Source organism: Epinephelus lanceolatus, chromosome 2, assembly GCF_041903045.1.
Source record: "Epinephelus lanceolatus isolate andai-2023 chromosome 2, ASM4190304v1, whole genome shotgun sequence".
Taxonomy (NCBI): domain Eukaryota; kingdom Metazoa; phylum Chordata; class Actinopteri; order Perciformes; family Serranidae; genus Epinephelus; species Epinephelus lanceolatus.
This window is the reverse complement of record NC_135735.1, coordinates 19,759,276-19,774,642: the sequence shown is the minus strand read 5'-3', so window position 1 is coordinate 19,774,642 and position 15,367 is coordinate 19,759,276. Positions and strand designations below refer to the sequence as shown.

Genomic DNA, 15,367 nt, shown 5'->3' with positions numbered 1-15,367 from the left:
TTTTGGTGTACTGTTTGGCTGTAAGAATTTGTAAACAGGGAGTGGGTGCCATACTGTTTCCTGTATCGTAAAAACAGAGCTGAAAATACTGAGATCAACCAGTAAAATTAAGCAATGCTGATAAAATATGTACCAAGATTCTCTTACTGCTTTGTCTGTTTCTCTCCTCAGATGTTTTGAGAAACATATTTTAGCTTACTGTTTCACTGTACTTCAAGAGCCGGCCGCCATATTGTTTCCTGTGTCAAAACCGACAAGCTCACATTACGACAATCACCAGTGGGAGTGTTTTTTGGTCTGGTGCAGCGCTGTGTATTCTTGTTGTTGTAGGTTTTCATTAAAACCTGATAAAAACAGTAATACTGACATTTCTATATTTAGGAAAAAGGTGAAGTTTCTACAGAAACAGAGCCTCAATAGTAAGGAGTGCTCTGTTTTTTGAAATGATCCAGCAGTGAAATACGTCTTTACAGTCAGGTGTTACCTATAAATGATTTACATTTTTACCATGAGCTGGTTTGAGTTTGGTAACTAGCTAACTGAATTAGCAGTTTATTGGCCATTAGTTCATATCAACAAAATAATGTCACATTAATAACACTTTATTTGGTCTTATTTATTCCTAGAGCAATACCATAAAACCAGCAAAAGTGCCATAAGTAGCATCTGATTATTTTTCCTGACATGATGCCACAGAGGCCTGACACATACATGTAAGTGGTTTTCATGTGTGTCAACTGTGAAATATGTTCAATCAAACGAACTTTGTTTGTGAAAAATTCCCCACATGCTAACCCCTGAGTGTTGTAAGCGATTTACGTCAACACCATACCAGCAGATGACATGTGGCGGTGGAATTGACAGCAAGCAACCTCGTTTAATGGCCTTTTTACAAGACAGTGCGTGATGTCAGTAGCAGATTGCAAATGTCAAAGACGGTTCGTTTGGTCCTTGTTGTCGGCTGCCAAGCAGCAGTGGAAGCAAATACACTAATAGCACACATCTCTGTCTTCCCCCTTCTGCCTCTCCCCTTATTTTCTCTCATCTCTCTTCTCCTTTTCTCCCTCGCTCACACACATATGCACACACAGGTGGTCTGGCCATTGTACCAGTAAAAATCAAAGACAGACCACAGCGTTCAGAACAGACTGGAGACAAGCTTGAAGCTGGATGTAGTGTCGCAACACAGCGTCAGATGTTGCCATGGTGCTGCAGAAGTGCACTGATGTTGTTTTCTTTTTTTCAGGTCACTTTTATCTTCATCTTTATTTTTATCTCTGGGCTTTGTGTCATATGTCTCTGCATGTTTCTCTTTGTTTTTTCCTCCAATGTTACAAAGGTCAGATTAACAATAATTGTTACGACAAATAAAATGTTAAAACACAGAATGAGTAGCCTAATGAATAAATATTTCTCAGACTAAAGTCACCTTAATTGCATGTCTCAGCCCTGGAAGAGGGATCCGTCCTTTTCTCTGCGCCTTTAAGCTTCCTTTTTTTTCTGTTTGAGTATTTTTCTTATCAGAATTGAAGGTCTAAGATTTAAAGGTGTACAGATTGTGTAGTGCTCTAAGGTAAATTGTGATTTTAGGCTATAAAATAAATGCAACTTGACCTCCCAAACTGCAAATTAATCACAGTGTTGCTCTGATGAATAAACATTACTCTAGAATTAAACCTGTTTCTTCAAATAATTCTCTCAGTTGGGTAGATTGGATCCTCTGCACCGCCTTTAAGATATAGAAAACAGTGTCTCGTTGGTCCGTCTTATGACAACCACTGACCCATCTGCCAACCTACCCCTGCACACACACACACCCACACACACACACACACCACCAGTCTCCAGAGTGTGTGCTGGACAGAATCTAAAGTCAAGCATGAATACAGAGGCTGACAGGCCAATTATCAGATGTACTCTTCGTTCTGCATCCCCACCTCTGAAGGAAAGCAGATGTGAGAATCCTGTCGCTTTCACTCAAGCCGGTACAATGACACGGCCCCCAACAACAAAAGGCACATCCCTCACAAGGAATGGTGATGGACAGAGTTGTAAACATCGTCTTGTCATACAGTTTTATCTGGTGGGTTTTCACATTTCAAGCTTCAGAAGATGTAATGTAGTGTGGGGATGTTTGTCAAGAGTTGAAATGCGTCTGACTTTTCTGCCCTTGAACTTTCAACTGGGAATGTTGCAGTCCTAACTATTGAGGCTTTGTGTCTGTGGAAACCTCATTTTTCCTTATATAAATATAGAAATGTCAATATTACTGTTTTATCACAACTTCTCCCTGCCTTTTAGGAATCATACAGCATGTCTTAAAACAATTACTGAGGTTTAAAGATGTATTTCACTACTGGAAAGATGGTATTTTCATGAAACAAGGCTGTCTATAATAGACAACACATTCTTTAGCAATTGGTGCCATATAACCAGAGAAAACAGGAAAAGGGCTGAGGCATTTTCTTTTGCCCGAGAGGTAGAAAACCTACAACAACAACGAGAATGCACTGCGCCGCAGCGGACCAATAAACGTTTCCGCTGGTGGGTGATGCAGCGCAAGTTACCGTAAAACTTCATTTTAAAGCCTAGTCTCAATTAAACGGACAGCTCCTTTTACTAGCCTGGTGTGGCTACACATTTTGACAAATAAACAAATCTCAATTAGAGGCCTGGTCTGAATGCCAAGCAGTTCATTTTTATTAAGAAGAAGAAGTTCTTTGGATGTATAAAACCGGGTTGGTCATTAATTCATTCATTTTCCATAGCTACTTATCCTGTTGGGGGTCACGGGGGCTGGAGCCTATCCCAGTTGACATTGGGTGAGAAGCAGGGTACACCCTGGACAGGTCACCAGACTATCACAGGGCTGACACATAGAGACAGACAACCATTCACAGTCACATTCACACCTATGGACACTTATAGTCACCAATTAACCTGCATGTCTTTGGACTGTGGGAGGAAGCCGGAGTACCCGGAGAAAACCCATGCTAATACGGGGAGAACATGCAAACTCCGCACAGAAGGGCTCCCCCGCCTCGGGGGGAACACCTTGCCGCCCCACAGTGTCGCACCATCTGTCGGAGCTAGATTGAATTAATGATTCATATTTAACAAGTTATCTGAAGCCTAATTTTTATACAAGTAATATTCATACTAGTATAAATAAACAATTAGATTATATTTCCTGATCTTTGCTGAGCAACATTTTTGTGTGAAAGAAATTAAAGGCCTGTCCAAATATAGGCCTGTTTATTTCAGTGATTTAAGCAATTAATAGCCCGGGCTATTAATTGAAGTTTTACGGTAGTCCTTTTGACAAAGAGAACAATGTGGCAGTCAAACAGTGGGCTAAAATACTTTTCTGAAAACATTAGAGGTGAGAAATAGGCAACACAGTAAGAGAATGCTGGTTCATATGTGATCAGCGCTTGCTAGTTTAACCATATGGTCTCAATTTTTCATCCTCGGTTTTAGGGATAAGTGGTAGGGGGCACAAAAAATGCAGAAGTACAACCTGTAGTTCAAGCAACAGCCCCAAAGCCTGTGAAAATCTAAGCTGAGAGATGAGCAAGGAAATCTGGGGGGAAAAAAAGAAAATCGGGGACGTATCCCTTTAATGACCCTGAAAAGACCTGACATAACTGAAGAATATCTCTTTCCTTCGTAGGTGAATGTAGTTCCAGCATGTGTCAGAGCCCTGACCAAGATGCTATACTGTCCATACTGCCGTGGCATGCCTGGCCTGAAACCCTGTCACAACTACTGTCACAACGTTATGAGGGGCTGTCTGGCAAACCAGGCAGACCTTGATGCTGAATGGAACCTCTTCATCGGTAAGAAATAAAATATTCTCATTCAAAATGTGTGCCCTTGCACCTGTTTCTCATTTTCCCTGTCATCTTTTTAAGGTTCGTGCTTCTGTCTGTCTCTCTCTCCGTCTGTCTGCTTGTGTGCACACTCATACTTCTAAGTCTGCACGTTACTTTTCCAAGGCGGTGCCTTTGAATAGTCTCTGTGGGAATTCAGTAGGATGTGCTGTGTTAGATTCAGCTTTAAAGGATTTACAGAGACAAAACTGAAATCTTATTTGTGCAACCATTCCTTCTTTTTTTCTGTCTGAAATGTTGTTTGCTGTTGCTGGAACCCTGGCATAGTGCTTAAAGCTCTGGTCCCTGCTGTTTGGGATTGATAAAGGAGAGCAGATCCTAGGCAAACACATTTTCTATAGTGTTTCCAGCTGAGCTTGGTGAGTAATATAGCACTTCGGTTAGGCTGTAAGTAGCTGGATGCTGTAAGCTCTCCTGTTAAATGGATACCAAGGAGGCACATAGAGTGTTCCCTCTGGATCTTTTGTAGGCTGATGCTTTATTTGTTATGTACCCCAATCCTATCCTCCCACCCACACTAACAGATTTCTTTAAAAATGGGGCGACACTTTTTTTTTTTTTTTTCTCAAGAGATATCCCTGAAGACTGTGTGTCAAGTGAACTGCACTTCTAAGCTTTTGGCTGTTTTGTGACAGGCCTGTCATTCGAGAAACCATCAGATGACGTACCGCTCATTCTCTCCGATGGCATGTCTGAAGTCTCAGATCAACACAGGCCCCTATGCACTGAATGAGATGTCTCGCAGCTTTATGACATGTGTTAAAAAGTTAGTGTCTTGTTCGGTTGTGAAGAGGCAAATCTATTGCCGCAAAGGGACGCTCTGCTTGACAGTAATGGGAAAAGCTGTTGTTGCAACAGAGTGATGAATCTGGTTAGACAAAAACACCCTTGAGGTGTAGAAAAAGTGGATTTTTAATTTTGAACCACTTTTTTGTGCAGGCATTGTTTTTTGGTTTGGAGAGACACTGTTGTTGAGGGTATTATAATTAGAAATGTAGAACCCAAGGGATGTTTATTTTCACCATGAAAGACTAATTTTTTGATGTCTACTGACATTTTGTATTCATTAACTGTTGCTAAAGAACTTCGATTTGCTTACTGTGCAGCTTGCAAGAGATATTGATTCGCCTTTCAGAGACAACTTCTAAATGTATCACAGGTCAGTTCTCGCCACTGGAGCACATCTTTGCATTATAGAAATTTATGGATTGAGTCCTTACACAGTCTGTCATTGTCACCCCTTGAAACCATCACTTATTAGAGCAGGTTAGATTAGAGGCACAGCCTTCAATTTTTAAAAACCCTCGGTGACATTTACCTGTGCTCTTTGTTCATGCTTAAAAGTCACTATTGATACCATTGATTCCTCAGACCATAATAAAAAGGAGAGTCTGAAGCTTTTTATTTGCTTTAAACTTCCACGGCAAGAGAGGAGATGAGTTCTGGAAATGGTCTGTAATCTTTCTAAATCCTGCTGAATCAGGGATGTTTATGTAACAAATAATATTATTCTCGCTTTTATTAAAGACAGGCCGAAAATGGAAGAATGCAGAGGTGGCTAAACTCAAACCAGATAAGGTTTTTTTCCTCTTTTTAATGTACAAAGTTAAGCTTGACTCATTTTTACTTTGTGGGACAAATCATAATTGAAACAGTACTGTTATAATTATTTGTTTTTGGAGAGAGCTCTCTGAAGATAACGCACTGAATGAAACAAGGTTCACAGATTACTGTTAAATTTAGTTTTATACAAAAATAAATCAGTAAAAACAAAACATTTTTGGGTAATTACCTGAATTTAACATTCAGTAGATTTCCAAACATTTTGTCTAAGTAGTAGCATCCCTTCGTTCTGGTCACATGTTGTCACTCTCCTGCAGTGGGGTAAGGTTGTTACGACAGGCCCCAGTGCACACAGTTATGAGGGGCCCAATAGTTCATGCTATCGTGCACATATTGTCTCGTCACATGATCAGAGACTTGACACTGGATAACATTAACATACATATCACCCAGCAGTCATCATTGCATATCCTTATATCACCAAAAATACCAAAGAAATGAGACATTATTAAGTTAAATTAGAAATTTTATTGGGTTATTATAGTTTATTTGAAATAAGCTTATCATTTAGTTATTGATGCTATTGACTATTATACCAAAGAAAAGAAAAAAAAAAACATGATGGATATGGATGTGATTTTTTTTCAAGGGCATATTGAGCAAATGGCTCTGTTTTTAATTTAAAAGGATAGTGCACCCAAAAATGAAAATTCAGCCATTACCTCCCCGATGGAGGCACTGGTGAAGTTTTAGAGTCCTCACATCCCTTGGGGAGATCGGTGGGGGGAGCAGCCAGCACACCTAATGGCAGACGGCGCCCCAGACTAACGTCCAAGAACAGCATCAAAAACTTTATTTCCTGCATTATGGTGAATTTTTTTGTGCCAAATTGTGTCTTTATTGCATCAATTTATAATACCGTAAATCTTCAATTAAAAGTCTAGTCCCAGTTTAATGCCCAGTCCCTTTTACTAGCCCGGTGTGGCAACACATTTTGACACATTAACGCCTGTCTCGAGGCCTGGTCTATTTTCCAAGCAGTTCATTATTTAACAGAAGTTATGAATGATGTATAAAACTGTGTTGTTGGCTACCTCATATTATGTGTCCATTCCTCCATTACCCTGTAAGTTATTCATATTTCTTTAGCCCATAATGGTCCGTAGATCAAAAGAATCAAAAAGTTGTGAGTATTGTTTTAACAGGATGAAGTGGTGTTGTGTCGGTATGCCAGGTGCAGAAATCCTATCGTAACTCTCTCTCTTGCCCGGGCTATTAATTAATTAAGTTTTACGGTAAATGTCTTTATTTTCATCAAAATAAAAGTTCTCAGCTACTTTTGGCATCATAAAAACTTTTGTGACATCAGAGCTCCATTCAATAATAAGGACAGTATATACCGACCTACAGACATGCAGTTTTTTAAATGTCATTGAAGAAAAATGGTGGTGAAAATAAAACATAAATACAGGCTGTATTCATTTCAATGATGAGTCAAAATGGCTGCCGGTTATTTTAAACTCTTCGTGTGTTGTGTACATACAGCACCTCATATGCCTACAGTTTGCTATATGGAAATATGAGCTGCGAGCGAGGAAAACAGAAAGTGAACACTGCCAAGCATTTTCTTCTGAAACGGGCTAAATATAACAAGCTGCCTCATGAACATTTCTCCTCACGTTGAGTTTAATTGCTAGATAATGATTGGCAGTGACATGATGTGTCAAATGAGGTAAGCCTCCCTAATGGAACAAGCGTGAAGCCCGTCCACAGTGTGTGTGTGTGTGTGTGTGTGTGTGTGCGCGCTTATTAACTCCTTGACTCATTTCCAGTTAAATGCAGTCTAACAGTGAACCTGAGAAATATGGTTTAGGATACAATCTTTATCTTATCATATGAATGCCTCAATGAAACTGCTTTACTGAAGGATGTTTTTAACGTTTAAAATATAAGTACAGAGATTAATAATCAGCCTCTAGTTAAACAAGGTAAATCTGTGTAGCACTGCAATATAACGCAAACAACTGTAAAGACTAAAACTGAAATCTTTCAGTATTGAAGTCATGGAGCACAAACACAGCACCGTATGAACTAACTGTTGTTTTTCTGCCTCCTGTTAAACATTTATAGAAGTGTTCTTGCATGTTCCCTCATTCCCAGAACACAAAACACACGTTGACATCAACTACCACTGCTGACATGTCTGTAGACAACAATTTCTGGCAAGCGCAGAACAACAAATGGAGCGCACCTCTCTCCCTCTGTCTCTGTCTTAGACACAAAAAAACACAGTTTCACAGCAACACATCAAAGTCACATCACATGGCTGATTCTCTATTTTGTTTGAAAAATGAAGATCAGGAGATATCTGTCATCGCTTTGCCACAGAAAATATGTATTTCATCTGATGCAATACGGCACAAGACACATGGTGTCTCTTGTCTCTGGTGAAATTGTGAAACAGGGAACTCAAGTTGCAACAGTTGAGTAGTTTTACCGTTTATTGTCATGCTGGCACGATTTGCAATGAATGTGTTGGTGGTGCCTAATAACAGATACATACCAGCCTTTCTTTCATCCGGGCATAAAAGTAAATAAATAACCAGGTAAATAATGCAGCACTTAAATCATTGTAGAAAATCACATATGATGTATGGGTGCATTCAGAGTAGAAATATTCCATTACATTTTTTTGTGTGTTTGCAACTTAATTGGGCTTGAAAAACTTGTGTTTCAGGGATGCCTGGTGGCTTAGTGGGTAGAGCAGGCGTCCCATATATGGTACTGGAATCTACCATACTACCATACTATATGGTACGCCAGAGAAAGATTTAGTATGTCCCATTGAATAGTATGTCAAATGCAGTATGCCAAAAATACCAGGATGTTCTACTACATCTGGTCCAGTTTTGCAGTATGCAAACCAGCATAAGCAACAACAAAGAGGCACACGTTTTAAATAACAATGACAGAGAAATGTACAGCGTATGTAATTTTATGATCCTGAATATAATATGTCAGTGGTTTTCAAACTTTTTTGTGCCCAAAGCACACCAGAGGGCAAACCAGAATCTCAAGGCACAACTGTATTTGTATCTGTGCACCACAGCCTCTATACCGTGGGTTATCATTCTTATCACAACATAAATGTTTGTTTTTATTTACTAAAAATCCAACTATTAGTCATGAAATATTTATTAACAAAATGATTCAAGAATTCATTTTAAACTTTTCAAAATTACATTGTCCTGTAAAGCAACTTTTCCTCAAGTGCTTTAAATGCTGTACAAAGCCATTAAAACGTCACTTAACATGGAGCATTGACAAAGCACAGGCAGAGGAATTTACGAGGCGCACTGTAATACCAAACAAATCAAGAAGACTTACAAGCCTGAGACTTGAAATAAATCCCAGACAAACTGACAAATTGATAACCACTCACGATTTTAATATACACATATAAACACAAGCACTGCGTATATGAAGACATCAGTATCACTTTGCGGGTTTTACAAGCATTACTGAGAGTAGGACAAATGTGCCACTGCTGTGTTTATTCCTGAAATCTGTGCAACATTAAAACAATAATAACCTTGGCGAATACTTTGATGTAGCCTACATATCACTTTGCAGGGGAAGAGGAATGATTGCGGTATCCGTGTCATACATTTCAAAGTTACAGTCACAGTACAGTAGTGTACAGTTTGTAAAGGTTACCGTAATGACTTCACGGCTTTCAGGCTGCAAATGGAAGACAGGCTGTCAGTGAACAATGAGCATAAACCTGAGAAAGGATATGATTTACCTGCTCATACACGTGCTGAGTGATTTCAGGCATCCTGACTGTTGAGTGTGTGTGTGTGTGTTCAGTGTTGAGGGAAAGAATTCATGGTTTGGCCAATGGGTGATACCACGCCATCAGTCACCTGCCATCGTGACAAATTTACCCAGCTCTGCATCATGACAGACACATCATTATCATTTTTCTTGTCAGCACCTTGTTAAAATACCCTCAGAGACAGAGAGAGAGAAAGAGGGGACATATGCTGTTATTCACACACCACTGCAGTTTTTCAGCCTTTCGCCATGATCAACGCCATTTTTCACGAGCAAGTGACATCACTGTGTAATGTAATAATTTCAGGTGCACGTGGTCAAAATTAATAGCAGGTTTGAGTTGACTTTTTGCCTTCCCCAAACAGTTATTGTCCAATTTTTGCTTTGCAGCCATAACTACGCCATTAGGCTGTCTCTCCACATGTTGAAGGGGGGTGCGTCGGGCTGTAGTAAGAGCAGTACTTCATATATAGAGTTGGAAGTGTGTTGTTGCCTTTCCGGAACCAAAAAACACAAGAGCATAACTAAGAAAGGCGCTTGCACATGACCAGCATTAAAAATCTCTTGATGCCCGCTGTGCCATTGTTTTCCTATGGAAGCTGGCATTAACGCTGACATCGGGGCTTCACCCGCGTTTTGACGCAATGCCGAAAGTTCAATTTTGTCGAACTTCGACCTCGTTTGACGCTGACCTTTCCGTGTAGGGCCAATGATTTTACAGTAGAACACAGACGGGGTGCAGGGGCGGAGACAGGGCGTGGAAAAATTAAAAGATCTGACTGCAAAATGGAGGAGAGTCTCATACTAACCGTGTCGAGCTACCCCATAGTTAATGATATCACTTCCAGGGAATACCACGACCTCGACAAGAAAAGAGAGGCCTGGAGAAGAATTTCTCTGGAAATGGGGATTCCCGCTAAGTTTATTAATATGATACGAAATAAGAAAGAAACATTAGCTGTAGCTATAGGTGGCATGTAAATAGCATGCCATGCGAAGCCTGCAGGAAGATGTGTGCTGATCTTTGAATGTCCGCTGGCTGTCAGTGCGTGCGTATGATCAGCGTTGGGTCAAGCCGATGGTGAGCGCTGCAGCGTCAGCAAATCGGCAATCATGTGCAAGCGCCTTAAGGAATGGTACGCTCCAACTCAGGCTCTCAGCACGTGTGTGAGGCTTTGAAGGCCATTTGTAGTGGCCAAACAGTGAAACTTTAAACTTCTAGGTTTGCCACGTGATGCCACTGGGCCCAAAAAGACTTTTTCCATAGACTTACATTACAAAACGAGATGAGTTAGAGTCAGAGTTAGAGTTCAGTCCATCCATTCATCCATTTTCGTAACCGCTTATTCTGTTGAGGGTGGCGGGGAGCTGGAGGCTATTCCAGCTGACATTGGGCGAGAGGCAGGGTACACCCTGGACAGGATGCCAGACTATCACAGGACTGACGCATAGAGACAGACAACCATTCACACTCACATTCACACCTACGGACAATTTAGAGTCACCAGTTAACCTGCATGTCTTTGATGAGAGGAAGCCGGAGTACCCGGAGAAAACCCACGCCTGTCCAATCCAATTCAATTCAATATAATTCAGTTCAATTCAATTCAATACGCTTTAATGTAGTGGCATTTCTAACGTGTTTCCAAAGCACAATTACAATTTAAGACAGTAAAAATTTAAAAACAATTAACACAGACATACATTTTTAAAACAAAAAGTATTAAGTGAACAAGTAAATTAAAAGGCATGTCTACAGTCTGATCTGTCATAAGATTAACTATGTGTTGTTGTGTTAGTTGTCTCTTAGGCTGTGACATGTATTGACATATCTTGCTGCATCTATGGCGCTGTATGATCATGTCTCCATTCATGACACTTGAGTTACAGAGTCGATACAACAGCATTAAACAGTTTTTTACTATAACAAGTAGATTACGATGCAAATTAAAGTGTTGCTTGAATAAAAACACCTAATAAAGCAAGTTGCAGTCAGTTTAGTTAAACATTATTTTATTTAGATTTTATAAAATCTTGTAGTTTATGACGTTATGACTTCGTGGATATGCGAACTAGCACGTGACATCATCCAGCGACCTCTGGCAACTTCCCTGCCTGCTGTAGCTACTTCCCAATTAAAGTAGTTGGCAACACTGCCAACAGTGTGATGTTTTAAGAAAACAGTGTAACAATGCTTCTTGTTTATTTCCTCAGATTTTTTTTTTTTTTTTTTAAATTGGCCAGTGTCATACAGCACTGTCAACAAATGTGTCAATCATCAGCTAAAAATGAGAAGCCTGCTTTTGTCTACCTCTGTCTGAAATTTAGGGACCCATTGTAGAATTCTGAGTCATAAATCATCTGCCTTTATTGTATGTGTCATGTGAGAATGGACAGATTGACAGGCATAGCAGCAGTAACGAGGGTGGGGGCTTGTATTACTGGATTTACGGTAATGAGTAATGAAGTAATGAACTCCTTCCTGCTTTAAATGAGAAGTGATTTGTAAATACCATTGTATTCCCCTACTGTACTCACTGAGCTGTGTCTGTGTATACATTATTTCTCCTAATTAAGATATAGGCTTGTGTTGTCCTCTGTTGAGTCCTTTGACACCACAGTGTAAGCGATCCTCATTGATTTTATTTGCTCATTCCTTTTTAATCACATGGATTGGGTCCCAGTGTAACTGGACCTCCCCACAACCCCCCACTTCATGAGAATTCAAGGCAATATTTTCTCCGTCCTCTGAGAAGGACTTTCTGTGATGTCTGTGAGATTATGAAGATGAACGCCCTGCCAGTGCTTTACTTTAAATGATATAGATAGCTTGGCAGAAACTTAGCTCGCACTCTGCTATTACTGCACAGAGTAGCCTTAAAGATATCCACAGATCCTCTACCTTTCTATACTATAAAAGCACCACAGTGTCACTCAACATCCACACATGCTTTAACTGAAGAGTAATTTAGTGGTCTTTATGATTCCTCAAACACTGCATCTTTAGGGGAAGTCTGAGACATTTACCAGGCACAAAAACACAGACACACACACACATAGACACACAGGCTTCAAACTGACTGAGTATCAGGCATGATGGTCTCAGTAACAGACATGACAGGAACAAACAAGCTAGCTAGTAGGATCCTGCCTGTCAGAGAGCTGAAGGCTGGATGACTCACTTAGCCTAGTGGAAGTGATCTCCATATCCTCTGAATAATCAAGAATATAGAATATTTTAATTGCCACTGGCTGCACAGAATCTGCAAGACGCTGCTTTTTCTGTACATGTGGCAGAGATGCTTACACAGCTACACTTTATATACAAGGAACATTTCCTTTTCCTAATACTGTTAGTTACCACAGATGATCACCAGCTATGTTTATTTATGACTTGACACACATGCACTCTAAATGTTGTTCTTACTATATTTTATCCTCACTTTTTATAATCATGGAAAGCATGGGGATTGAACAATGTGGGAAAATAATCTATGTATTTGGTTTTTTTTAGAACAACATTGCATTAAAGATTTAGTATGCCTTTTTTAAGTTCCATATCTTCCTCTAATGTCTGTAACAGTGTTGTAATAAATCACAAAAACTTAAGTGCATACTCTATGTGGCTCTACCACTCTAAAATATTTAGGTTAGATAACTTACCGCCTTGTTGTAATCATGTTGTTAACGCTTTAGGTTCCAGACAGTGATCTGGTTGATGCTGACTTTGGGGCTAACCTACCCTGGTATGACCATCCTGATGACGTCAGCTCAACATTCTGTTTTGCTTTCTGCATCAGTCTGGACTCGGTGCCACTAACATTAGTTAACACAGCTGTGAGTAAAGTCACTGCAGAAATAGAGTCAATAACAACAATTAAACAAGAACAATAAGATGCACTCACAGAGTTTCTTGGAGGAAAAGACGTTTGCTCCATTCTTCGGACTGGATTTGGCAAAAGTGTCATTTATAAACTGGCTCCATTGGTGATGAAGATGTGTGCAGGTGTTTTTTGCCGCTGATTGACTGAAGGAGTTTGTCTGTCAATGCCAGTACTCCCACCCAATGAAAGTGTTTAGGGCATCACCGGGTCCACACTGATACAGAGAGCAAAACAGAACACTGAGGTGATAGTCTTAACCAGGCTATGGCTGACCCCCTTCACTTCACCCAGCAATTGGGAGGCAAGGCACGGTAACTTTGCCTGGGTCTTGACCTACAGCATTTATGTGCTGATAAACTGAAACTTATATATTATTTAATGACACAAGACAACTTCACCAGGATTTTTTCTCCGCTCTGATCGCCAGCACCTGTCTGCTCTGTATGCATCCAGCGTCACTCCATCTCTCCCTCTTTCTATGTTGTTGGAACGCACACTTGCTATGCACACATGACACTGTTCATTCATTTCTGTAACAGCTTATCCTGTTCGCAAGGGGGAGCTGGAGCCTATCCCAGCTGACATTGGGTGAGAGGCGGGTACACCCGGGACAGGTCACCAGACTATCACAGCGCTGACACATAAAAAAGACAACCATTCACACCTAGAGGCAATTTAAAGTCAACAATTAACCTGCATGTCTTTGGACTGTGGGAGGAAGCCAGAGTACCTGGAGAAAACCCAGGCTTACGCAAGGATGTCTCCCCCACCCTAAATGTGACCAGGAAACCTCTTGCTTTGAGGCCACAATGCTAACCACTGTACCACTGTCCCACCATTTCACGATACTACTCTTGAAAACATGTGGATTGCACTTAAAACCACAGTCGTATACTCAGTAGTACTGTGACCATCACAGCTTGTGCATGGCATTTCTCAAGTTGTGTTCTTCATCTACTCTCCTTTACATACGTCAGGTGGAGGGTAGGGCAGCATCTGTGCACTTGACATCCTCAAGACCAGGTCTTTCCACTTCCTGGTTGATTAGATTGTGTAGCATTAAATTTTTGCAATATTGTTTTGAAATGTATTAATTATTCAGCCCTATAAAGCAGACATGTTTTATACAATTATACATTTTGATTTTAGTGAATGTTTAGACTTTTCAAATCGCATGAAGGAGTAGTTTGACATTTTGGGAAATGTACTAATTTGTTTTCTTGCTCAGAGTTAGATGAGAAGATTGATAGCACTCTCAGAGAGAGGAGAGTCATATCAATCTTCTCATCCAACTCTTGGCAAGAAAATGAAAAGCCGCATTTCCAAAATGTTGACTTTTTACTTTAACCTTACTGGTAACCCCTTTCCAACGCATAATTTCAGATTTTATAGCATGATTCTTTGTTTCTACCTCCTGGGCCCACCAGATTTGTATTAATTTTATTAATCTGTGACAGTCAGATACACTTGAGTTAAACTGGTAATCCATCACGGGTGAATATCTCTCGTTTACTGTAAAACCCAACCAAACACTTTGCTAAAAGAGTCAAGAAAGGAACAAACAACTAAAAGGCAGCACAGGAAAATAAAGTTATCCAGCAGCAGTAGTCGTGTCTCGCAGCTGTGGCAGTACAGAGAAGTGTTAATGTAAAAAGACATTAGAGTTCATATGTGAGAAACAACAGACATGAGACTGGAGATGAGATAAAGTAATCCAGCCGTAGCCGAAAGCCAAGAAAACAAGAAAAAAAGCTCTATTAAGAAAAATTTGTTGGTGCTGTTATTGTGCTACAATCCAGCTGTAAATGCATGAGAGAATGCCTGTGGAGGCTCCCTAAAGACAGACAGATATGTTGGCAAGTTAGTGAGTCTTTTACAGTTGATTCACCTCTTGCAGCTGCAAACCATAGAATACGTTACAGGGAACTGACTGTCAGATGTCTTCTAGCTGAGTGGTTTTGGCAGTGTTTGTGTTTAGACGAGGAGTGTTCTGAGTGAGAGTGAAAGGGTTGTTCACACTTGTTACACAAACTGCAAGCTTTTTTTTTTTTTTTTAACATAAACACAAGCTTTACTTTGAATGTGTTTAAAAAGTTAGTTTAACAAAGGTGAAGAATGCAGGCTGAAGGATACTGGTACTGTATCAAACCTGACGGAACAATGTTTGAAACAGATTTGGAGTTTCCTCAC

At 40.1% G+C, this 15,367-nt stretch overlaps 1 protein-coding gene across 2 annotated transcripts in view; it reads left to right on the top strand.

The window, feature by feature from the left end:
- The window catches only part of gpc6a (glypican 6a), a 238,299-nt gene that overhangs the window by 149,870 nt on the left and 73,062 nt on the right, over nucleotides 1–15,367 (top strand). For both annotated transcript variants that reach the window (XM_033626058.2, XM_033626068.2), the window contains exon 4: nucleotides 3,674–3,839. In XM_033626058.2, coding sequence (XP_033481949.1) covers nucleotides 3,674–3,839 — 166 coding nt within the window. The remainder of the gene's footprint in view (nucleotides 1–3,673; nucleotides 3,840–15,367) is intronic.